This window comes from Trachypithecus francoisi, unplaced genomic scaffold, assembly GCF_009764315.1.
Source record: "Trachypithecus francoisi isolate TF-2019V2 unplaced genomic scaffold, Tfra_2.0 Lachesis_group0, whole genome shotgun sequence".
NCBI classification, from domain to species: Eukaryota; Metazoa; Chordata; class Mammalia; order Primates; family Cercopithecidae; genus Trachypithecus; species Trachypithecus francoisi.
In genome coordinates, this window is record NW_022681453.1 from 91,365,301 (window position 1) to 91,391,500 (window position 26,200).

At 39.4% G+C, this 26,200-nt stretch overlaps 1 protein-coding gene across 1 annotated transcript in view; it reads right to left on the reverse strand.

The window, feature by feature from the left end:
* Window positions 1-22,649, reverse strand: part of CRYBG3 (crystallin beta-gamma domain containing 3) — a 125,229-nt gene extending 102,580 nt beyond the window's left edge. Inside the window, exons 1-2 of the mRNA XM_033211535.1 lie at window positions 22,135-22,649; window positions 1,243-1,309 (exon numbers count right to left, since the gene is read on the reverse strand). Coding sequence (XP_033067426.1) covers window positions 1,243-1,309; window positions 22,135-22,283 — 216 coding nt within the window. The 5' untranslated portion in view covers window positions 22,284-22,649. The remainder of the gene's footprint in view (window positions 1-1,242; window positions 1,310-22,134) is intronic.
* Window positions 22,650-26,200: the final 3,551 nt, after the last annotated feature.

Genomic DNA, 26,200 nt, shown 5'->3' on the forward strand with positions numbered 1-26,200 from the left:
GAATGACAAAAGCTGATAACCAAAGAAACGGAAGTTTGGGATCTCAGATGTAACAGCCTTCCTACGAAACAACACAAGGGCAAGCTTCGTTTATTGCATTAGAAGTGAAAGTCTTGAGTAGGGAAACTCAAAGCATGTACAAACTGAAAAAGCAGCAGCAGCTACAGAGCCCAACAATGGTAAACCAGCAGGCTGGCTAGCAACTGATTGCAGAAGAGAAGTGAGATACATGATAAAACTACCAGGAGGAGGATTTGGTAGCCAGACTCACAAAGGAGTGAAGAAAGGAAAGTCAGGTGATCTTCATTTTTTCCTTTCAATAAATTTTTTTTTTATTATAATGGAGAAGACAGAAATAAAGAATTAAAACAACTTTGTCTTTATAATGTGTAATGCACTGGGCGTTATATAGTTTTTAAAAATATTACAAAGTGCCCATATCAGTCTTGAAGAATTGAGATGACATTTTAGTCTTTCTACTGACCAAGCTAATTTATTCTGAAATTCCCAGAAGATTCAAAGTTTCTCCTTGACTGTCACAAATCATGTGAAAAGAAAGCAACTGGGACCAAAAGCCATGATTGTGGGATAGCTACCAAAACGTGATCACATCCCTAGAAATTGGAAACATCAAATTTCTAGAAAATCGCTTATGAATAAAAAGAGAATCACAAGGTTTAGTGATTTTCAAGGATTTTCAACTACTCATGGAGAATTCCCTATGTAGGTGTATAGTTTATCTACTTTTTGTGCTTGTCCTCTTAGAGAAGCCAAGAATGCATGCAAGCTAACCAAAACACACCTAACACAGAGCAATGGTATGTAGAAACAGATTATTAACTTCTACCCTCCAAAAGCACTATTACTTTGCAACATTTCAGAAAACTCATAAATCCCAGAACTTCCTAGGAAAAAGACCATGGAGGTCATGTAATCTGACTTACAGATTAGCAAACAAAGACATAAAGAAGTTAAATGCCTCAGCTGAAGATCACACATTGGGTTAGTGGCAAAGCCAAGAACACCTCTCTGTATATTCCCTTCTCAGAGCCTTTCCCCACCTGTCCAGACTCCCATCCCACCTCCCGATGCAAGTGTCTGACAAAGCTGGAATGGATTTCCACAAAAAGTAATTATACAGTGTTCTTTTTGAAATGTAAAATAAGATGATAGAATCTAAAAGAATTAACAGTAATTTAAGATATTTACTTGATATAAAGTAATATTAATTTAAAACTATACCTTTACTGCTTCTGATGAAAGTACATTTTCCTTTTTCTGACTTGTGCTCATGGGCTCATTTTCAACACTGAAAAATAAAAACCACAGTTTCTTTTGAAATTAAAATTACTAAACTAAAAGTTTTCTGTATTTAAACCCAAACTGAAAGGTCCTTTATCTACAATGCCCAAAGACTGATACACCATGTTATACCAAGGATATATTGATTTGAATCTCTAAACTCAAAAAATGCATACAAAATGTTCATCTAGGCTTCAGATATTTGTGAGAACTCATTGTGCCTCATATTTTCTTATACAAATAATCAACATCACAGTAATGATATATCTGAACAAAAGAGCACCTGTGTATTACTTTCATAACACTGGCAAGTGCTAGCATTCTAAGATACTATTTATGTGAAGGTTCCCCACAGCCAGATCTTTTTTTAATGCCTATGCTGGGTGTTATTTGGAACAGAATGCATTTCTATTCAGCAAATCACTATAAACATATAGGTCTATCTAGTGAATTCTGGGAATACTCAAAAATAGATGTAGGCTTATCTAGCCCCAAATGTGTTCCAGATGGCACCTTAAAATCTGATTCCCAGATAGTTACTTCTAACTGTCTTTAGTCTGGAATACCTCCTCAGATGCCTTTCGGGATGTCATTATAAACTAGTTTCCCAAGACACATTTAAGATTTTTTTTTCTTTTTTAGAGATGGTCTTGTTCTGTTGCCCAGGCTGGAGTGCGGTGGTGCAATCATAGCTCACTGCAACCTCCTGGGCTCAAGCAATCCTCCTGGCTCATCCTCCTAAGTAGCTAAGACTACAGGTGCATGCTACCATGCCCAGTTATTTCATTTTTTGTAGAGATGGGGGTCTCAACTATGTTGCCCAGGCTGGTCTTGAACTCCTGGCCTTAAGTGATCCTCCAACCTTGGCCCAAAGTGCTGGGATTACAGGCATGAGTCACTGCGCCCAGCTTCCAGATCTAAATATTTATATCTCTTTTTAAACATTATCCTGTTTTCATACTTTCATAATACTAGACAAATTAAGTAGCTTCACTCTAAAGATTACTGACTCTCTACCATATGCCAAGGATTGTGCTTAGCCTTAAGGATATAAAAATGAGTACGTCAGGTTCTTTGCAAAACTCAGTCTAGTTGGAGAGACTAATACATAAACCTTAACAATATAGTTTCATAAGAGTTATAATTGCTAAATGAACAAAATTCTATGAAGCATAAAGAAACAAGGAACAACCAATTCTACTTGCTCAGTAAAGTACCCTCAGAGGAGGTGCAAAAGCAGGTGGTAATAGAGAATCAGGCATTTTCTGAAAACCAAGTTTTATTTGTTTGCTTTTAATATAAGTCTGGAGCACAGAGCTTGCGAAGGACAGAGGTAATCCTCCAAGGGATGAGACTGAGACCAAAAATTAGTGGATCCCAGACTATGAAGACCAGGCCTGACCTGTTACAAAATCTGACCTTTGTCCTACATGCAGTGGGAAGCCTTCAAGGAGGGGACAAGCATAAGCAGGAGGATGACTGAGAGTGGGCCAGATGTCGAATAGTGGTCACTGGTGGTGGAAGTCCTGGAAAGGAGGAAGTATCAATAGCTCAGATCAAATAAAGGCCATCCCAAAGCAGATCAGATGGAAAGAGAGGACGCGATTTATGCCATTTAGATTTTCTATCCATAAAAGTCTATGTTATTATGCACAGTATCCAAGAAACAAATGGTCATGGTCAAAAGATGGAAACAAAAAATAAATCATGAACACCTGGAAAATACAATGGATTAAAATGTCATTAAGTCCAAGACTCCATGCACAAACACATGGACCAAACAGATACAGCTAGACAGATCCTTAAAGCTTCTAAATGTCAATAGAAAAAGTATACACACACACATACATATATAAACACATAAGCTGTGTGTTAAACACATAAAAAATTCTGTGGAGCAATTCAGGAATAAAATCAAGAACAAAACAATAGAAAATATTGTACAATACAGAACTGCAACCTGTACATATGTATAAAATGAGAATGTCTCATAATTGCTTCTTTAAAAGTGAATAAGTTCTTATCTCTTTTTTCTATTTTACTAGTCTTTATCTTTTGCCAAAAGGCTGTTTACAATTCAGTTTTGTTTGTTTTTTTTTTTTTTTTTTGAAGTAAATGTGAATTGATTTTGGTCTATTTCAGCTCAAATTAACAAAAACAAACTGGCAAATACATATAAAAAGATCATGTCATAAAGATTTGGGGTATAATGAAGAATAATGCTGACCTCGACAAGTGATCTAACTACAATTTTGAATGATCTACCTAAAAACTATCTAAACATACAACATCTAATTTTAGTCTCCTAGTTCATGCTTCAGGATTCCTGAAATTCTGCTTCATTTGGTGTGTTTACAGGATTTTCTATAAACCTACTGCCTAAGACTGTAAATGAAAACAGTAAAGGTTTCTTTTCTAATATAAAAGCTCTCCAGAAAATGCAGCTAAGTTCATGAGATTATGGCAGAACTCAGTCTTTTCAAGTACCAGTAATCACTTCCAAGTACAAACTACAGACACACATACAAATTCCAGAAAAATACAGCAGTAAATCAGCATGTAAGTATTGAGCAAACAACGGAAGAATTTAAGTTAAAATCACCAAAAGAAATATTACTTGATATTTCTTAAAATTCTCCCTTATATCCTTTAAGTTGCATGATTCTTATTACTAAACCAAAATTTTAAAATGTGTTGAGTTTTAAAGCAAACAACATGTTTTAAAATTTTGGTTGACTGATAAAAATCACTGCTTTTATTAAAATTTCAACACTTTGCTACATGAAACATTCTTAGCATAGGTAACATTATTCATGCCCTACCACCTGATATAAATATTACCCATAACCACTTGACATTACTAGAATATACCAAAGTTTACACACCTACAAATCACTTTAATCTGCTGCTTGCAACATTCTTCCCCACCCTAATCAACTCTAAATCCTTTACAGCTTAGTTCTGGTTTTACTTGTATTTTTTGTGCTCTCACTGCATGCAGCAATACCTCCCACATATTTGCCACTCTTTATCATTAACAGCTAGTTGTCCAACTTCCCAAAGAGAATATAAACTTATTAATTCAGAAGATGTATCATTCATGTCTGTATCCCAGAGCCTGGCATCCCATCCGGCACCACGAAGGCACTCAAATAGTATTTGTTAGATGACTTTTAAAAAATAACCTATAACCAGGCCAGGTGCGGTGTGGCCTATAATCCCCATACTTTGGGAGACTGAGGCAGGCAGATGGCTTAAGATGAGGAGTTCAAGCCCAGCCTGGGCAACATGGCAACCTTGTCTTGACAAAAAAAAAAAAAAAAAGAAAAGCTGGGCATGGTGGTGCGCGTTTGTAGTCCCAGCTATTCAGGACGACACTGTACTCCACCTGGGTGATAGAGTGAGACCCTGCCTCAAAAAAAAAAAAAAAAAAAAAATCTATAACCATATTTCCATTTGTGCCTGCTTACCTTCATCAGAAAACACTGTTACATTGGAAACAATATAATTATAACATCAGTCTTTTTTTCTCAAGGAGGTAGCATATAAGTCTCTTGAAAGAATATGCCAGCCATTCCTATCCTACAACATACTTCTCTAAAACCATTAAGTAGGGAGTGGGGCTGGTGGGAAAAAAATCACTCAGCAAGAACAAGGTCATTTTCAGTTGATTTAAAAATAAAACAAAACACACAAAAAATGAGAACACAGTAGCTAAATATACTCAAAAACAGTGAACACTCAGATGTCAGCTTAGTACAAATATAAAATAAAATAAAATAAAAAGGGCTCAAAAGGCTTGGGGTGATATTTTCAGTCTCTTAAAAAATAAATACTAAGGAGAGAGAAACATGTTCACCTCAAACTTCATGAGAGACCACAATCCATTCCTATTGTTTGCTCACAATTTAACCCCCTTTGGGACCCAGGGTATTTCAATTAGGAATATTTTTAGAAAGCAGACATTTTTATTCATGGCAGGGGGTGAAGAGCAGAATTCAAAATCACACATAGGCACAAATAAAACCACCTTACATTTCTAAATAGTCTCATCTTAGCTAACAGAACTTTAAGAATTAATCTTTCAAAGTAGTTTAAATATGAAGGTCAATGTAACAATAAAAGCTCCTCATCTTTCAAGTAACTTTATTTGGACCATGCCTGAAAATGAATCCAACATATAGTTATTTAGCCTTTATGTGACTCTGCACCAGAAATAAAATATTTTTCAACGGCAATGCAAAAAAAGGATCACTTTAACTTTCTAAATTTCAAATAATTTACATAAAGGAGAACTCCTAACCTGTCACTGAAGATATATTATTTTCTTAAAATTAAATTATAACAAGATTCCCTAACCAATAGCAGACAAGCAGCGGAAAACTGGGTGGAAGAACTCACCCACTCAACAAACTAGTAGTGCACACATGTATGTGTCAGGCACCGTTCTTGGTGCTGGGGGTTGCACAATGTACAAACCAGACAAGTCCTTGCCCTCATTCTTTCAGAACTCATGTCTGTATTCATCGGAATCACCTGGGGTATCTATGTTTCTCAAACAGATTTCTAGGCCTGATTGTCAAGGAATCCAATTGGAACGGGGTCCAGGAATCTACATTATGAGCTACAAATCACCCTTTACCCCAGGTTGTTCTAATGCAGGTGGCCCTCTGACCCCATTCTTGATAAACAATGGTCTGAGAGCCTCTCTATCTTTAGCTGACATCAACAACTGATAGATGTAGAGGGAAGAGAAAAATCTGACCAGGAGGATCTCCACTTATTTAAATACGTTAAGTGTGGCTAAAGATTAGGTAACAATTATTTAGAAAACATTACCCATTTTCCAACACTGCTGTTCAGCAAAGCTCCTCCATCCAGAAAAGCAGTGTTGCCCTAATGAGCATATATAGCACTGAAAGTATAGGGTGGGACCTGGAAGGAAAAAATACCCCTCTTTCAGTCTATACCACAGACTGGAGCACAAGGGAAGCTTCCTGGCTTCTCTCAGAGTCAATTTCTCATGCGGTAAGAAAACACCTTCTTGGATGGCCACAGGACAGATGCACAGAAACAAAGGGTACACTCAGTGGAGGATGTAAGGGAGAGTAAAGCTTTCCTCCCCTCCTGTAAGCACCTGTTGGGCACCTCCTCCTCCTATGCCTTTCTCTCACACATAACCGTGACTGCATCAGAAAAATCTGGAAATGGTAAAGACCTGAATACAGCTTCCATAAGCGTCTTCTGGAGGCTTGTCTACTTCTCTATGGACGCCAGAGTCTATGAATTCTTGCCCTTTTGAGAGAGGAAGCGATCTTTGGTGCTAACGCCATCACTGGCAGCAATTCAGAGCACCCCAAATATGAGGTCACTTAATATAAGGTAGTCCCTAATTTGGGAATGCTCTTACATCTAAAGAGCACACCCCGACCCTCTGTCCACAGGGACATTTCTCCACTTCCAGGGCCGATTTACCTTCTCTCCTTTGTTTCCAACCCCACTCAAAACTGATGCTGCCTGAAAATATCCTCCCACTTGAGATTTTCACTTCTACTACATGAGGTGTGGTATACAGTAGAAGAATCAGCAATACTGTTGAGAACAGGGAAAAAGAATCAGGGCAAATCTCCCCATCATTTTATCTTCCTCCACTACCGTAGAACTGCTGGTTCCAAAAACCTGGTCCACTCAGCAGCACCTCTCCTTCTACCTCAGCTTCATTAGGCCTTTCCTTCCTAGTATGTTCCTCCTCACCACACAGCCCACCTGACCCAACTCCTGTGATGAAGTCCTAAAAGTAGCCAGAACCTATCCTTCCCTTAAAATGTGATCAAATAATACCCCAGTCTTCCAGGTGAGACTTTCCCTTGGACTAAATGAAAAATAATGCAGAACAAGACGAGATCTTTACCCATCCACTCCCTCTCCCGCTGTCGTAAGTAGTAAAATGCTTTGCAACAACTCAGAATGAACTTTTGTCTGTTTCAGAGACAGCACCTTGAGGACAAAATGCACTTGTCAAAATGAACATTTTTGGATCTGATTTTACAACCATGTAAATTAAAAAGGTTCAGACCAGCTGATATGAGATCTCTGTCAGATCTAAAATCCCACATTGCTATGTTCTACAACAGAATAACGGGTGGGAAAAAAACAGGTAGACTAAACTTGAGGCTTTTCTGGTAAAAGATGAGAAAGACTACGGCCAAGAAACCAACTTAGATCAAAACTAGCATGAGGGCACTATAACAAAGAGGCAGAAATGTCTACTGTTCCTTATTTCCAAATGACTGAGGCTCGCTCTGGGCCTGCCCTCTATTCCCTCAGATTCCACCTCTTGGCCCTCTTTTGGGTCCTTAAATACAGCAAGGACTTCATCCTCACACCCTCCCAAAGGGTCTGCTCAAGCCATGGGATCTACATTACCCTTGGGATATTTTTCTTAGAAACATAGTCTCACGTGACAAGTTCTATACTTTTCTTTGTTCAAAGCTATACTGCAGATACATTATGGATTAAATTGATGTTTGTGCACCGGCCTGGAGCACCATCCAGCAGGTCCAAAGATATGGAAAAAAAGATAGAGTTCCACACCAATGATTTGCAAACCACCATCTGGAAAACTGTCCATTCACAAATGGTGTCTGCCATCAGTAGAGTGGTACTTGTATTTTTTTAATGGCTATTAATAGAATATACAACAGGTGGTTATGGCACTATTTCTGGGCTTCAAATTAAAAGGTAACTAAAAGCTGCAATTTTAAGGCACTCAAACAGCATGTGTTTTAGCCCAAACATCTGGCAGTTGAATGATTTCAAAATTCTAGAGAAAAATCAGGAGGAGAGGGGAAAGGTAGGCATGATTATGAGGCTCTGTTGCTTCACAATCTGAGACTTCTGACACTCCTTTTCTCTATAATGTCGGCCCTCTCCTATAATTTATGTATCTACCTTGAGGCTGCCTTATTTCCTGTCCCCCAAGTCATGCCCCCAAAATAAGACCCATAATTACAGTTAAATCACAGGCTGAAGAGTGAGAATCTCAGTACGTCTGAAATGTGCCTGAGCTGTCTACCATACGTGTGTTGTGAGTGATTGTTCCATTCTCCCCAAGTTCTCCATCCACCTCATAACCTTCAGATTCTGAATGTTTGACTCACCCCCGCAAGATTCAATACCCTGAATCTCTTGCTGTGATGTGAACTCACAACAGTATTTTAGCTGCTTTCTAAAACGGATCATTCATTCACATATCATTCAACAAATTGTTCTGAGGACAGGGAACTGGAGACCCGAGATTGTGCCCTCGCAAAGCTCCCCAGAATCTGACCTTGGCTGACCTCCCCTCCAACTGAAATCCCTCCTCCTCTGTAAATTCTTCCAGACACAGATAAACAGATAATATATATGTGAATATAAAAACACATTTACAAAAACATATAAACACATGCCCAGTGATACTTTCCAAAAGTAAACTCATCATTTCAACTCCTTACTATGAACTAACAAGTCCTACCTCATTGGCCCCTGGCTCTCTTCCCCATGTCACTAACACCCACTCTTCCTCTAATTCTGTGTCTCTGTCCACACTGGCATCTGTGCCACATGATTGTGCTCCAGGACCTTCTAACTGAATGTTCCTTCTGCCCAGAAAGTTCTTTCCTCAGACTTGTTCATGCCCCACTCCCGGATATCACTTGGGTCTTTGCTTAAATGCTATCCAATACAGACACTTTTCATGACCACCCTACCTGGACTCACCACTTTCATTATGCCCCTATCCCTCCCCATTTTATTTTTACTTCAAAGCATATTATATATTAATCTAGATATTTTCTTCCCTCCCCATTAGAATACAACCCTATGTAAGTAGAGACACATTTAGATATGCAAACAAGATTCTGAAAAGTGATGACACAACTAAGTTGTTCTAATAATTCAATTTTAAATTATTTTTACAACATATAAATAAATGTATTATTGTCAGAACTGTTACAGCACTATGGTTAAGTGAAAAAAATTCAAGTTCCAAACTCTTGAAGAAGAACTTTTACTTTTATAAAAATATTTAGACATGATGACGTATTTAGACAAACCCATAGGGGATCATTTGAAAGAATGATATATGTTTCTGAGTGGGTAGGGTTACGAGTGTGCTTTCGCTTTGTGATCCTCTTATAATTTTATACCTATTTTGTAAAAGCAAATATTACTATCAAAAAGAGAAAAAAAAAGTAGCATAGTTGATGAAAAAGAAAGCAAAAACAAGTCAGTGCAAAGAATGCAAGCAATTAAATAACAAAATACAAATACTGCAAATATTGCCTAATGTTAAATCCTTTGTATCATAATATATGCAACATTACCAAAAATTTATCTGCCTACTTAGAACAATGAAACACCATTATTACCATTCACATTTTCAGCTTTTACTGATAAAAAGCACAATGCCATCCTTCCAGCCTGTGAATGCGCCTTTGTGCTTTGACAAGACAATAAAAGGCAAGAGAGTTTACATCTCACCTAATCTGTCCCCAGTTATTAAAACATCAAATTCAAAATATTTCATTCTTTGTCATAAGAAGCATGGTAGTTACAAGAAATTTATGATCTGCCACTGAGGTAGCAACCACTTTTGTATAAACTTTAATATGAAAGATAAAAGTTTCTAGCATATCTTCTAAAAATTACATAAAACAAATATTCGTGAGACCACCCAAATACCATTTTCACGTCACTTCTGACATTGCCATTTGTACTGTTTGTCATAAATAGCATACAAAATATTTTTCTTTAACTGTTTTCTGTAACTATGCTAGGGTCCATCTTGGAATTCTGCCTATTACAATGGGTTATATTTTTGTGCCAACACCTTACTTGAAATTAGCACTTAAAAGCATATCTGATTTTAGAAGTATGCAAGTGCTATGGTTTGGATGTTTGTCCCCTCCAAAGCTCATGTTGAAATTCAACCCCCAGTGTTGGCAGTGGGGCCCAGTGGGAGGTGTTTGGGTCATGGAGGTGAATTCCTCAGGAATAGATTAATGCCTTCCCTGGAGTGGTGGTGAGTGATTTTTCACTCTGTTAGTTCCACGAAAACTGGCTGTTAAAAAGAACCTGGCACCTCCTGACCCCTTGTTTCCTTTCTTCCCAAGTGATTCCTGTATCTTCCAGCACTACTGGGAGCAGCTTGACACCCTCATCAGATGCAGATGCCCAATCTTAACATTCTAGCCATCAGAATCGTGAGCTAAATAAATCCGTTTTCTTTATAAACTACTCAGCCTCAGGTATTCCTTTATAGCACACAACACAGACTATGACAGCAGAAAACCTCTGTTTTGTAATTTTTTAGCAATTTTATTATTATTATACTTTTAAGTTTTGGGATACATGGCCAGAATCTACAGGTTTGTTACATAGGTATACACATGCCATGGTGGTTTGCTGCACCCATCAACTCGTCATCTACATTAGGTATTTCTCCTAATGCTATCCCTCCCCTAGACACCTCCTGACAACCCACCAATAGGCCCTGGTGTGTGATGTTCCCCTCCTTGTATCCATGTGTTCCCATTGTTATGAGTAAGAACATGTGGTGTTTGGTTTTCCGTTCTTGTGATAGTTTGCTGAGAATGATGGTTTCCAGCTTCATTCATGTCCCTGCAAAGGACAAAAACTTATCTTTTCTATGGCTGCATAGTATTCCATGGTGTATATGTGCCACATTTTCTTTATCCAGTCTATCATTGATGGGCATTTGGGTTGGTTCCAAGTCATTGCTATTGTGTACAGTGCTGCAATAAACATACATGTGCATGTGTCTTTATAGTAGTATGATTTATAATCTTTTGGGTATATACCCAGTAATGGGATTGCTGGGTCAAATGGTATCTCTGGTTCTACTCCCTTGAGGAATCACCACACTGTCTTCCACAATGGTTAAGCTAATGTATAATTTACACTCCCAACAAGATTGTAAAAGCATTCCTATTTCTCCACATCTTCTCCAGTATCTCTTGTTTCCTGATGTTTTAATGATCGCCATTATAACATGTGAGAAGGTATCTCATTGTGGTTTTGATTTGCATTTCTCTAATGACCAGTGATGATGGGCTTTTTTCATATGTTCATTGGCTGCATAAATGTCTTCTTTTGAGAAGTGTCTCTTCATATCCTTTGCCCACTTTTTGATGGGGTTGTTTTTTTCTTGTAAATTTGTTTAAGTTATTTGTAGATTCTGGATATTAGCCCTTTGTCAGATGGATAGACTAAAAATTTTCTCTAATTCTGTAGACTGCCTGTTCACTCTGATGATAGTTTCTTTTGCTGTGCAGAAGCTCTTTAGTTTAATTAGATCCTATTTGTCTATTTTGGCTTTTGTTATCATTGCTTTTGGTGTTTTAGTCATGAAGTCTTTGTCCATGCCCATGTCCTGAATGGTATTGCTTAGCTTTTCTTCTAGGGTTTTTATGGTTTTAGGTCTTACATTTAAGTCTTTAATCCATCTTGAGTTAATTTTTGTATACAGTGTAAGGAAGGCATCCAATTTCAGTTTTCTGCATATGGCTAGCCAGTTTTCCCAAAACCATTTATTAAATAGGGAATCCTTTCTCCATTGCTTGTTTTTTGTCAGGTTTGTGAACGATCAGACAGTTGTAGATGTGTGGCATTATTTATGAGCTCTCTGTTCTGTTCCGTTGGTCTATATATCTGTTTTGGTGCCAGTACCATGCTGTTTTGGTTACTGTAGCCTTGTAATATAGTTTGAAGTCAGGTAGCGTGATGCCTCTAGCTTTGTTCTTTTTGCTTAGGATTGTCTTGGCTATATGGGCTCCTTTTTGTGGGGGGGTTCTATGTGAAATTTAAAGTAGTTTTTTTCTAATTCTGTGAAGAAAATCAGTGGTAGCTTGATGGGGATAGCATTGAATCTATAAATTACTTTGGTCAGTATGGCCATTTTCACAATATTGATTCTTCCTATCCATGAGCAAGCAATTATTTCCTCATAGCCATCATTGAGATGTTAGGTTATGGAGTTCAATTTATACTCAAAGAATTAAAAAGTCTGGCAACAGTGATAATTGCAGAGATTTTCTAGCTATTTCTGGCAAAACAGTATAGGTGAACACGTTTAACTCCGTCCCATGGAAATGATGGTAAAGCAATTAATAAGAGGAAATAAGCTACCAGGTTAAAAAAAAAAAAGATGAAGAATAACATCATTCAGGACAGATGAGATTTTCGAAGGAAAGAAAAACAGGCAGAAATATAATTTAGAATAAATAAAACTTTATCATTTCTTTGTGTTGGTAGCATTTCAAATCTTATCTTCTAGCTATTTTATAATACACTATTGTTAACGCTAATCTCCCTCCTGCACTAACAGTGAAGTGCTAAGCTGAAGTGATATCCTAAAAACCCTGATTTGATCATTACACATTGCATGAATGTAACAAAATATCACATATACTCACTTCATAAACAGTACAATAATTATGTATCAATAATTATTTTACAAAAAAGAATAGATAAAAACTCAGAATCCCATATCCCAAAATACAGCACTTTGACATACTGAACTGAGCAGCCTCAATGTTTCTCTGAACCCCACCTTCATCTGTTGTCTTTGCTCCTCTGTCTCTCCCAAAGCACAGAATGAAGTTCTGTTCTCTGAAGTTCTCTTATCTGCTTAAAGTTTGGACCCATCAAAGAAGAAAACAATTACCTCTAGTCCCTTCCCTAGTTTTCATTAACTGAACTCACGTCACAAGAAGAAAGACTGAAGTCTGTCATAATATCTCAACAGACTTTTGTCATAAACCACTGTCTGTTCCGTGGGCCCAACAGACTTTCTCCCAGGCCTTTGTTATGTTCTTCAAGCTCACTGAGTTCCTGTAAAAATCATTTACTACTCCCCTAAAATCATCCACTTTCCTCACTCCTAAGAGGTGGGGTATATAAGCATCTGTACCTTACTGAGATATTTGGTAGTCACTCTGTGATTTTTTTCGCCCTGCATGCTAATAAATTTCTATGTCATTTCTTCTATTAATCTTCCTCTTGTCAGTTGATTTCTTAGTGAACTCACATCTCCAAATTATAACATTTGGCAGGAGCCTAGCAATTTTTAAAAAGAGAAGCCTCCAGACTCTGGAATACCAAGAATAAAAGTATAGACAGCACAGACCACACACAGGAAGCTTGAGCCAAACTCTCCATTCTAAATCGAAAGATATAAGCCTCTCAAGAGAAAGAGCCTGCCAACTGTCCAGCAAAATAAATTAAAAAGGCACTGTGCAAGGTTCATTACTGTGCATGTGTAGAGTCTACATTGAAAAAGATTTCAAAATTTGCAGAGAAAAAATGAATCACAAAAATAGGTCCAGAAATCATACTAGCCTCAGATTTCTCAACAATCCAGAATTAAAGAGAAGGCTAATAGAGAAATGTCTTCAGAAATCTGAGTGCAAGTAATTTTGAGTCTATAAATTTATACCCAAACTATGATTTACTAGAGTAGAAAAAGGTATTTTCAGAAGTGCAAAGACTACAAAAAAAATTATCTAAGATGCACCCTTTCTTGTTAGATATATGCCAACAAAAGGGGGAGTTAACCAAGAAAGAGGAATACATGAGGTCCAAAAATAGGTGCTCTCACATAGGGCTGAGTAGTAGAGATCAGTGCAGGAAGCTTGGGAACCACTAGGTGATACAAATTACAGGAAGACACAGAGACCAAGAGAAAGGTCTTGGAAGGCATGGGGTAAACTGGTAGATGTGATTTAATGATGTAGAAAAAACACTGAAAGTGGTGGTTTTATAAGTGTATTTGTGCATCCTAGAAGTAGCAGCAATAAGAAAATGAAAAACAAGGTAATTTACTCCATGAAAAACAAAATATCACACAAAGAAAGTAACCATAGTGCAGCACTTGGCTTAGCAGAAAACAACAGCTACATATTCATAGAAATCTACAGGTTTATTTAATCTTCCAATTATAATGATTATTTTGGCTGGATAAGTAATGAGATGTGGAAGGGTATAAAATAGCTAAGTGCTCATCTACCATAACCAGAAGTCAATATATATTGTCCAAAGTTTATAAATCAAGAACAGAAAGACATTACTTAGACACATGTTCCAGGAGAAATAGCTTAAATGAGATTAAAAGTTTCTTCTGAGAGCCTCAAGGATGGGCTCGCATTTGTTAAATGCTCCTACAGTCCCCTACATGTTACCTTGGTACTTACTTCAAGTGAAAAGAAAGATTTGTGAATGTCTGCCTTCCCCACAAAATTGCATCAGTGCTTTAAAGCAAAGACAATGCTGCACCTTGTTAACTGCTGGATTCCCAGGACCTAGACTGGTGCTTGACATAGCGACACTAAGTTAATTCGTTTTAAACATAGGTGAAGCTTTCAAATCAAATGACCAAAATGTTAGAATCACATGGAAGATTAACTAAAGCATTTTCATATGTGACTTTTCCAAAAAAAAATAAATCTTTCTAATTGTAAGGCATATCCATTTTGTACACACCTAATAGCCCATGGAGTTTTGGCTGGTCTGCTAAAGCTGAGAGAGACCTTACAGATGAAAATCAACTCCCTTGATTTATCACGAAAGACTCTGAGGTTAATAACCTGTCCTGGGTCATACTGGAGAGGTCAAGGTGGATGACAGGTGACCACGTAAAAATGAGTTATGTTGATACATTTGTGGCTGTGTCAACTCTACCCAGTTTCACATTAGAGAGTAAAAATATAGAAAAGCCTCACTCCTACTAGTACAAAGTGTAAAAATATCAAATTACTCTGCATTACAAGAACTACTTCTATTTATTTATATCCTTAATTGAAATTTTTCTCACTTGAATAAGTTCATGTAGCGCATTCTCTCTTTGGAGGATTTTTGCCAACTCAGGATCATAAATTCTCTTTTTTTTCCCTTCTTTTAACCACAGATATTCACCAGATTTTAATCCAGTCTTTTTCTTACTTTATGAAATAGGTAATTCACATAATTTTTAAGTGTACAAAGGCATAAGAAAGTCTTTCTCCTGCCTCTCATCCCTTCACGCAGTTCCCCACACCGCCAAAATAAGTTACACAACACTAGTAACAGATTTCATATCCCCTTTTTTTTGTATATACAAATGGGGCATACTATACACAATTCGTTGTAGGTTTTTTTTTTTTTTTGAGATGGAGTTTGACTCTTGTTGCCCCAGACTGGAGCGCAATGGTGTGATCTTGGCTCACTGCAACCTCCGCCTCCCAGGTTCAAGCAATTCTCCTGCCTCAGCCTCTGGAGTAGCTGGGATTACAGGCAAGCATCACCACACCTGGCTAATTATTTTGTATTTTAGTAGAGACGGGATTTCACCATGTTGTTCACGCTGATCTCGAATGCCTGACATCAAGTGATCCACCCGCCTCTACCTCCCAAAGTGCTGGGATTACAGGCATAAGCCACCGTGCCTGGCCTTTTTTTTTTTTTTTTCCTTAATGTATCTTGGAGATATTTCCTTAACAGTACATAACAAAGCTTTCCTATTCTTTTTGGTAGCTGCATCATATTTCACTATATGGATATACTATGATTTATCAATTAGTCCACAACTGATGGCATTCTACTCTATTTTTCATCTTTTGCTATTAAAACAATGCCGCAACGACTAACTTCTATAGGCAACTTTTGGCCTATTTACAAACTGTACATGTTCAGTGGAATTCCCAGAGAAGAAATGCTGAGTATGTGAATCTGCAATATTGATAGGTCCTGTCAAATTTCCCTCCAACGTGGTATATCAATTTACCCACCCACTAGTAGTGTATGAGAGTTCCAGCTTTCCCACATCAAACTGGAGTGTGGCTTATCAAATAGGTAGAATATGGTATCTTGCTATAGTTTCCATTTGAAACTCTCTTTTGAAGGAGACTGACCCTTTTTTTGTATTTAAATATAAATCTATAATCCGTATAAATGTATACATTTATTTTCCTCTCCCAACTGTCAGGAGTATAATTCTTGATTGTCCATAGCCCTGACCCAGTCTATCTGGGCAGATGTCCAGCTGCATGCCATTGTCTTTTATTTCCATTCCAAACCATTTTCTAAAGGCAGCCTTCTTTTACGAGTCTTCCCAAGTTAAGCGGAGGAAGCTGTCACATCATGCTGTGTAGGCTTTGAATTCAGGAAGGAAAATTTGACTCTTGATTCTACTACCAATATTGTGAGACTTTTGATTACCTACTGAACCTCTTGAAACCTTAAATTATATATCTGTAAAAGGCAGTAAAGATACCTCTCTCATACGTTTGCTCTGAGGATTAAGTGATTTGATATTTTTAAAGTTCCAAGCTCAGGGCTTGGATCTGAGTAGGGCCTTAATAAAGGGTAGTTTGGTTTTGTCATCATTAATTGATTAGGAAAAAAGAAAACACACACTTGGTTAAGCAGTTGTTTCAGTGCTTTAGCATACTTCCAGTTAGAAACTCCTGGGAGTAAAACATTCAGGGAAGTCCTGCTGGATGGAGTTGTACCATTACTTGGCCACGTACAACTGCCAAATAAACACTAAGAATGACTTATTACTAGTTGAAAAACTTTGATTTGTTCTCTAACAACATCAAGTCATTTTGTGTAGGCACTGCCACTTATCTGGAATGTTGATTCCTGAAAAGATGCATTTTTCTGCCTCTGTCTAGGACTTGCAAAGCCTGCAGGGTCAAGGAGGAGAGCAAGAGGAACCAAGGGGCAGCATTTCCATTCACCTTGATGGTGCAGTTACTATCACGTTTCCCTCACCATGCTGGCTTGGCAAAGGAAGCTAACCAAACCATGCTTGGAGAAAAGTTAATAATGTGAGAACGTATTTTGAAAGCCCAATAAAAATTCTCATACAACGTATGACATTCATGAAACATTAAGTATGCTCTGAATGAAACAAGTCACACACTCCAAAGATGTGTTTGATTTATACTGAGTTCATACTAAGAACAGAGATGTACACTTTTATCTCTTCCATTAATCTGTGAATTCTAGGAAGGCATATTTGGTCATTCATTTATTTTTATATCCACATTGCTTTGCGCCATGTGGGACACAAAGCAGCCGCTTTAACTTATGGATTGAACAGACTCAAAGTAAGTATTATCTTCTCAACTTTTACTTCACACTGACTCTCTCTTTTCAGCATATAGCCTGGATTATTTTCCTTAATTTTACAACCACCTATGGTTTGTTGCTATTATATTGTTTAATAATTGGTAACTAATATTTCTTATATCTGGGTTCTGGTATATTTCATCAGAACTTTGGATAGAAAATATTTTGTCTTGAGGGAATATTTTCTCTTACTTTACAAAACTTGCTATTACCCTTTTTACATATTTTCCACTGTGATGAGGAAAAAAATCTAAAAAGGTTATAACTGTCAATAAAGCTAGAAGTTCTGATTACATAAACTTACTGCAGGTCAATTTGTGGTATCCTTGCAACTTTAACACATTCAGAACATACAATTGAGTCCATTTCCAAGGAATGTTCACAGCAAAAAATAGAATTCCCAAATTAGTCACCTGGTAGACACCTTAATGAACCCAAGAGATGGGTTCACAAAGATGAAGGGCACACAAAGATGAAGACACAGCCCCTGACCTTGGGCCTAGTAATCCTGTTTCACCTTCTTTTCATCAATGACACTGTATTTGGTCAAAGTAACAGCCAAAAGGAATATATCTGAAATGTGCCACAGTGTCACCCATTCTAGAACAAAGTAAGGAACAATCCAATTGCCTCACATATTCAAATATGTTTTGAAGGAGCAGAGTTCAGAAGGGTGATGGACAGGATGGTGTCAAAAAAGGAACCAGAACTTTGGAGCCCATTAGAGACACCTAAGTTCAAATGTCACCTCTCACCTCCTCTCATGATTTAGGGTAAATCACTCTCCACTGGGAGTGGTACCACTCTCCCTCCCACCCACCTGGGTGGAGGAGTTTTCAGTTATCCCAATAACCAGAGGATGCTACTGGCAATTAGTGTGTGGAATCATGGATACCAAACATCTTACAAAGGACAAAAGGGTCCAGTTCAAAGAATTGTTCCATTCAAAACGCCCATAGCATCCATCCCTGAGTGCTCTCCCAAACTCAGTTTCTTCAATTGTCAGATGGTAATAAGTGGACCAACCTTTCACGCTGAGTGTGAGATTTACATGATATGTTGCAAGTAAAAGTGCCCAGCCCAGGAGTAAGTGCACAGTCAGCCCTTGATAAATACTGTTCTCACCTTACCATCTCTCTTCACAGTTACAAACATTGCACAGAACTCATTTTAAACAGGTCCATCACGCATGATACAGCCAAGAAACAAAGTTGAGCAATCATTTTCTCTAAGCAGATAAAATAAAGCAGGAATTCCTCCAAGTTTGCAATATCTGTATAACAGGCTTTTGCAAAAATTCTCTGAGCCTTAAATCTAGAGCCAAACACTTTGTCTAGAGACCTTTATGACCCAGTTCCAACCTAACTTTCTTACTGCTCCTTTCACTCTGTCCAATTAATGTATATAGCCCCTAACAGATCATAAACCCCTTGCAGGCCTTTGCTCAGTCTGGAATACCTGTTCCCTCTTCTCTTTCTAAGTTCTCTCTGTATAGAAACATCACCAATTCCTTGAAGACCCAGTTAAAATCATCCCTACCAGGAAGCACTTCCTGGTCTCCCCTATCACTTCTAATGAGTCCATTCCTTGTATACTTATAAACTGGGCTTAACACTGCAGCAGTGATTCTCAAACTAGGATCCACAGAACTCTGGGAGTTTTGGAGTTTCCTATGAAAACTTCAATTGCAGTTTTCCTTTTTATATCATCTAAAATAAATTAATACAAGCATTTCCTGGAAATGGTCAACCACCTAATATGAGTACTATCAAGCAATTTGAGTGCTCACGCCTAAGTTGGGATATACAATAGTGTTGATGCTAATAGGCCTTCTTTAATTGTGAAAGATTAATGAGATCAGAACAGCAACAAAGAAAACATAATGAAGTGTTCTCACCAACTGAAGCCCATATAACTCACAGCACACCATAAAAACAAAGATTTTCCTATGGTTCAAACAGTAAAATATTGGAAGACCTGTATCAAGGCATGGCAACTCCCCAAAGACCTGGTGATTGTCCCAGTATGCATTTTGTGAGTAACCAAAAAAACAGTTTCAGGATGTTGTAAATTCTACTTTTACGGGTCTCATAATTATGTTTTAGTTTATTTTTTAATTTTGTACTTAAGAAACTGTTAAGGAATTCTGTTCTTAAGGAACTTATGTTTTGTTTTATATTTGTACATGTTACATTAAAAAATTCATGCAAATCAACACTGGGGATGCAAAAAGGAGACTTCAAAACACAGGTTTTAGAGAGTGCATTTCCTTTCAAATACATCAAAAAGCCAGGATGCAGACAATAACCTTTATTACATGTTCAGAATTGTAGGCACATCTGATACCATGTTCACTGACTGAAAAGTAGTTACATAACTTTCAGTAAGTTTCCTTAACCCTGTTTTTTACAGTAAAATGGGGATATTGATAATATAGGTTTGGTCAAAGGTCATGTTTAATAATATTATTGAAAGTACTTTGTAAAGTGCCAGACATATGATAGGGATTCATATTAATGTTTTCAAGTGGTCTTCCCAGCTTCTTATAGCTCCTAAAGAATCCTTTCTCTTACTCTTTATGTCCCTACCACACCAACCCCGTTTGTCTGTTGCACTGACTCCTCTTCATCTAAAATCACCTCTACAGAAGGTATATCCAGCTCTCATAATGACACAAGTTTTTATGCCCACAAAGAGAAATAGCCAAAACACCCTTCCATTTTGAAATAAGATCATAGTGACAAATTGCAATTCTGTTTCCAATCTTGTTAACATCAGGGTGTTGTGTTACTGGGACATTCATTACTACAAAGCAGTTCCATTTGTTTTATTAAATTTTCAGTAAAGGCTTTGTGTTTGTTTATGCCCTTGAAATGAAAGACGTAAGTTCATTTAAAACAGTAAAACACCCACACAAGGGGTCATCTGCTATCCCCCTCACACCTGGCAAGTTCCAAAAAAGATGAGAACAAAATTAGCATTGATATAAGCACAATTAAAATCTTCATTGTTGAAAAGCCACAGTTTTGCCAGTCTGGAGATGATGAGAATAGAGAAGTGGTAGGTGAACAAGGAACTAGCTGCTGGAGTGGTCAGCTCCAGTCAGTAAAGAAATTAGAATTGAGAAGTGCCTTAAAAAGCCAAAATGGGGCGGAGAGGCCAGTAGGATTTCAGGCCATTACTGACATGACCCTGAAATTGACCTGCTTATTCCTTTCTAACACTGACTTTCAAGTCCCCAACTTTGCTGAGCCTACTTGGGATTTCCTTGCAGGCTGCGTTCATATTATCCAAGACTGTTAGTGTTGTTACGGCGGTGGCAGGCACCACAGGCTGCCTGCCCACACCCGCAGAACTAGCTGACACCCTGGATGAGATCTGTCAGACTTCAAAACTATTTTTAACCACTGTGTAACTTTGAATTTTAAATTCTCAACAGTCAGAGCAATAATAGCTGAAACGTCCCAGGAGATTAACCACTCAATTATCGTAGGAGCTTTCTTGGAAATATGTGGCATGTGATGAACAGACGGTCATAATGAAAATGTTTCACAAGCGGGTAAACTGAGGAACACAAAAACGACCAAAATCACATCACAAAATCTGAATACTAATGGAACTGGCTCACTCTCAGTTCTGTTTCCTATCCATTTTTTTTTTTTAAGCCCACCAGGAAATCTTGAGTCCGAAGTAAACATGGCTTTCTGGAGTGTGTCCTTCCAACGACAATGGTCATTCTAGTGCAATCTCGGGAGGAGATAGTGCAATCTTCTCACACGTTTAAGAAAGCGAGCTGCATTTTACTTAACCCCTCTTTCTTCAGGGGGATGAAAAGACTCAGAAATAAGCACTTAAATGAGGCATGTCTAAAAATTTTTGATTTTTGAACATAGGAAAGTGAAGGAAAGATTAAAATATTACAGAGAAAGGGTACCCTTTGATTACTGAAACCAAGACAGCTGGAAACTTGATTTCCAGAATCTGTTTGGGAACTTGAGGCAGCTGTTTCTAGGAGAGATGAGAAATAAAGGGTGGCGTCCTTTACATGTTCAGTCCATTTTGGTGAAAGTCTTGGGAACGCATTATCACAATTCCTTTCAAAAATCATTTTGAGAAAATTTAAATAAGATGGCAAAATACCATCGTAGCTGAGGGGGTGACGCCCCAAAGCTTTACCTTTTCCACTTTTGCCCCGATCTCCTCCCACACAAGTGGTGCTGGGATCGCGCCCTCAATTCCCCTGGCTGAGGGCTCCGCTCAGCTCACAAGTGTTTCCCATTACTACAGGCGGGACGCCGGGGCAATCGCTTTTGCCACAGAACTTGGAGAGTAGAGCGTGTGTGGAACGGGAACCCAATCACGTTCCGGCAGGGGAAGGTGGGAAAGGAAGAGCGCGGAGCCAGGCGGGGATCGGGGGGATATGCGTCCGGCCGCGGGGCAAGAACTTCTGCCCGATTTAACCTGCAGAGGAGAGGCGAGTGGTGCGGCACCGGAACGGGGCAAGGAGGAGGAAACTTTAGCAATGGAGGAAGAAGAACGGAAAGTGGCGAGCGAACTGCAGCCTGGCCCAAGAGCGGCCAGCTGCCGGCGGTCAGGCCGGGAGCCTTCGTCTAGCGAGTACGCGCAGGGACCCCCCGCGACCTCCTCCGCGACTCCCACCTGGCAGCGGACCGGCCTGGAGCTGGAGGCTGGCTTGTCCCCGGCCTCTCCTCCTCTTCCTCTTCCTTGTCCCGGGAAGGACTTCGGGGAGCGAAGAACCGGGAAAAGCTGTGCCAGGGGGCGCTGCCCTTTCTCCGGCCGCTGGACATTTCCCGAGGGGGCCTCTGGCCCGGGGCCGTCTGCAGGGAACGGCCTAGGTGGTGCCTGGTGCCCGGAGCCCGACCGGGCGCCGCGGGATGCGGCGAGGGCAGATCGACTCGACGCGAGCTGCCAGCGCGGCTCAGTTTCTCCCGGGCGGGCGAAATGCGGACGCGACGCGCTCCTCGCGCTGCAGCTCCTCAAGCCGCTGCGACTGCTCCTCCTCCCGCCCTCGCCCGGCGCGGCCCGCCCCACCCCCAGGAGGAGCCAGCGGCCGCGGCACCGCCCTGAGCCGGGCGCAGCCGCCACCGCGGGAGCGCGACATGGTCCCCAGAAGGCGCCGGCCTGAGAGCCTGAGGGGTGTCGCCCAGCGAGCGACGCTACGCTCGAGCTTCCCGCTCAAAAGAGTTCAGGCTGCAGCCTGTTGAGCTTTGCCTTCAATTACTTTCTGTGACCGTTGTGTTTTCTATCCTACAGTGAGAGCACAGAAACAGTTTTCTCCAGACTTTTGAAACAGGTTTAGGAACTAAGGTTTCTGAAAACACTTGGCAAACTGCAGTACCGGGGCGCCCCGAACTTCCTGGGAGCTAAGCAGCAGCAACCGCAGAGACAGCTCCAGCCCTGAGGGCGAAATCGCGTTAGCCCAGCACCGGGCGACGGGAGGGAGCGGGGGTACCTGTCAGGCGGTCACCACTTCCCGGCGCGTTCCGCTGGCTTTCTGTGGTGTGACTTTTCCTAACCGCGTTGTGCTTCACACTTTTCACACTCCACGCTACGTACTTCCCTGCGCACTCTTTCAAAAACGGCCCTGATCAAAAAGTATGATTTCAAGCTTGTCAGTGCTGAAACATATTTTGCAGTCGTTACACAGATGCCACTGAAATCTGGGAACCAAAGGGTCCTTAAGACTTATTTTAAGTCTAAGTACAGTGGTATGGATTTTTCTTGTTCCTTCATACCCTAGCAGCTAGTACAGGAGATACTAAGAGGCCCAATCACCCCAGGTGTTTTGTTTTCGTTTGATGGCGAGCTGCCCCTGCGGTAGGCATCAAGGAAGTGATATGGCATTTGTTCATTAAACAATGTGTACAAGTAAATGAGATAAAAATGAAATGTCCACAGCAGAGGGGAACCTTGGAGTAATCTCCCCTGTGGCTTTCGGGAGATGGAGGAGAAGTAGCATGAGTGGATTGCATACCTGTAAGCCCCAAGTCGTCTCAGCACCTGCTGGAGGCTGTTGAGCCTCCCTGCCTCCCACACTGCCTCCCAGAAGCCCTCCAGCCCCTACTAACTGTAATAGAGCCAAGGCACTCACTCGCATTTGTTCTGGCAGAATTTAACCCCTTAAAGTTCAGTCAGCCCGGTTTCCATCAATCGGGTTCATCTCAGTCTATCCCTCAAGATTAATTCTTTTTTACCCGTTGGTAAATTTTTCCTGCTTCTCTGTGAGCCTAGTCTGAGAAAATCTAAGATAATAGACTAGAATAAGACAAGTAAAGTTCCCAATTCTAGCTTTATTATAAGAGAATCTCCATTGAAGACCCACTTACCAAAGAGCCCAAAGAGAGTAATAAAGCAAACTGTTTTTTCCAGCTAAAAGGTCGAAATGATAATTTGTCTTCCCAACGTATTATTGAATCAGTATATTTGTCCCTCACTTGTTCTGTGATCAAACCAGGCCCCAATGCCTACCCAGAGGGTACTTCGTTCAGGAAGTTTTTCTTGGGATAAAAATGGGTGGGAGTCAGTAGGATTTAATTAGCAAATTATGGTTTTAACTAATAATATGTCTAACAATACTCTGATCTCCACTCGGTGACACAGCAAAGCACTTAAGTGATTGTTAAATACAAATAATGCCATGCTTACACTAAGACAAATTGCATCTTTGACAAAATAGCTTAAAGCCGTAAAACAATGACCGTTGAATTTTCCTTCATTTGCTTTCTGAACACTTACTAGTTTTCTATATGTCCTACATTGTTATAACCTGAACTCATATTAACCAATTTCCAAATACTAAATTTTTTTTTTTTTTTTTTTGAAACGGAGTCTCGCTCTGTTGCCCAGGCTGGAGTGCAGTGGGGTGATCTCGGCTCACTGCAAGCTCGGCCTCCCGGGTTTACGCCATTCTCCTGCCTCAGCCTCCCGAGTAGCTGGGACTACAGGCGCCCACCACCTCGCCCGGCTAGTTTTTTTTTTTTTTCTTTTTTTGTATTTTTTGGTAGAGACGGGGTTTCACAGTGTTAACCAGGATGGTCTCGATCTCCTGACCTCGTGATCCGCCCGCCTCAGCCTCCCAAAGTGCTGGGATTACAGGCTTGAGCCACCGCGCCCGGCTCTAAATACTAAATTCTAAGATTGCTTTAGGAAGCGCGTAAAAATGTCAAATTTTAGAGCTGTAAGGATCTTAGAGATACTAATTTAGCACAGTGTCATTAATTCACTCATCCAGTTATTCCCCAACGTTTAGTGAGTGCCTGCAGTAGAAGCACATCTACAGTGAAGCTGATGAGGCTCAAGTTTCTTGACTCCCTACTGGCACAGTCTCTTCCAGTGTGAACTCAGCAATGTGATCCGTGGCCAGTTTTATAAAATTTACCAAAGTAAATAATGTGATTAAGACCACAATCTCTTTTTTTTTTCCACTTAAATGTCCACTTAGATTTTCTTTCCACTTAGAGTTATCGAGCGCATTTGGGAATCTGTTAGGGAATTTCAGTTGGGAATATATTTAGTTTGGACTTAGTGGAATATATTTACGTGGTTTTCAGCCTCTCCAAAATACAGTTATTTCTTGAATTCCAATTTCTCTGTAGCGCAGCTCACCAAGTATTACACCCAAGATGCAGAGCCAGAGGACATATATTCTGTGGTCTCTGACACTGAAAATATATGGGTAATAGAGGTGAGACAAGATTTGAAAGGTAAAGCGGCATCAGGTGGCATGTGGAAAATTATTCCAGGCATCAGAAGACAAAGTTTCAACGGGAAGAATTACCTCCGATTGATATAATTTCTCTCATAGCAATAATATGTTCAATAATACTATATATATATATATTTGTTGTTGTTGTTTGAGACGGAATGTCGCTCTGTCACCCCAGCTAGGGTGCAATGGTGCAATTTCGACTCACGGCAACCTCCACCTCCTAGGTTCAAGCAATTCTCCTGTCCCAGGTGCCCGCCACCATGCCCAGCTAATTTTTGTATTTTTAGTAGAGATGGGGTTTCACCATATTAGTCAGGCTGGTCTCGAACTCCTGACCCCAGCCACCCGCCTCGGCCGCCCAAAATAATTTTTATAACTGTAAACACAAAACTTTTTTTTCTTGTTGATGTAAACCATGTAAAATGGAATTTATCAGAATCTTGTTTGTAGGGTACAAACGTGTAGCAGTACCACGAGCTCTGTGCGTGTGTGTGTGTGTGTTTGTGTAGTGTTGCATGTTTACACAGTCCTTCTATCAATAATAAGAGCAACAGAACTAGAGGAAAGTTCTTTTCATTATTATAGAAAATAATATTACTAAATTATTGTCATATGAAAGGCTATTGAAGAGTACACTACCAAAAATATAGGAAAAAAGTGATACAGAGTTGTGCATGGCGTTTAATAAGAAAACTATATTGTTTTTCTAGTCCACCTTTTAAAATTGGTAATTTGCATGGTTATGTTTTCATTCAATATATTCATTTTTGTATCTAATGTTCTTATTTTAAAATCCTTTTTCTTTAAAGAGGATCCTCCAAATTGTAAAAACTTCAGATCCCACAAAATCTGGATATGTCCTCTAGTACATACTATGTGTCAGTTACATGCTCATTCTTAGACATGGGGATACAGTGGTAGACAAGACCAAATGCTTCACATCAAGGAGCAAGTTTAATTGGGCAAGATGAGCAAATAGGGTAAGATGGGAAATGT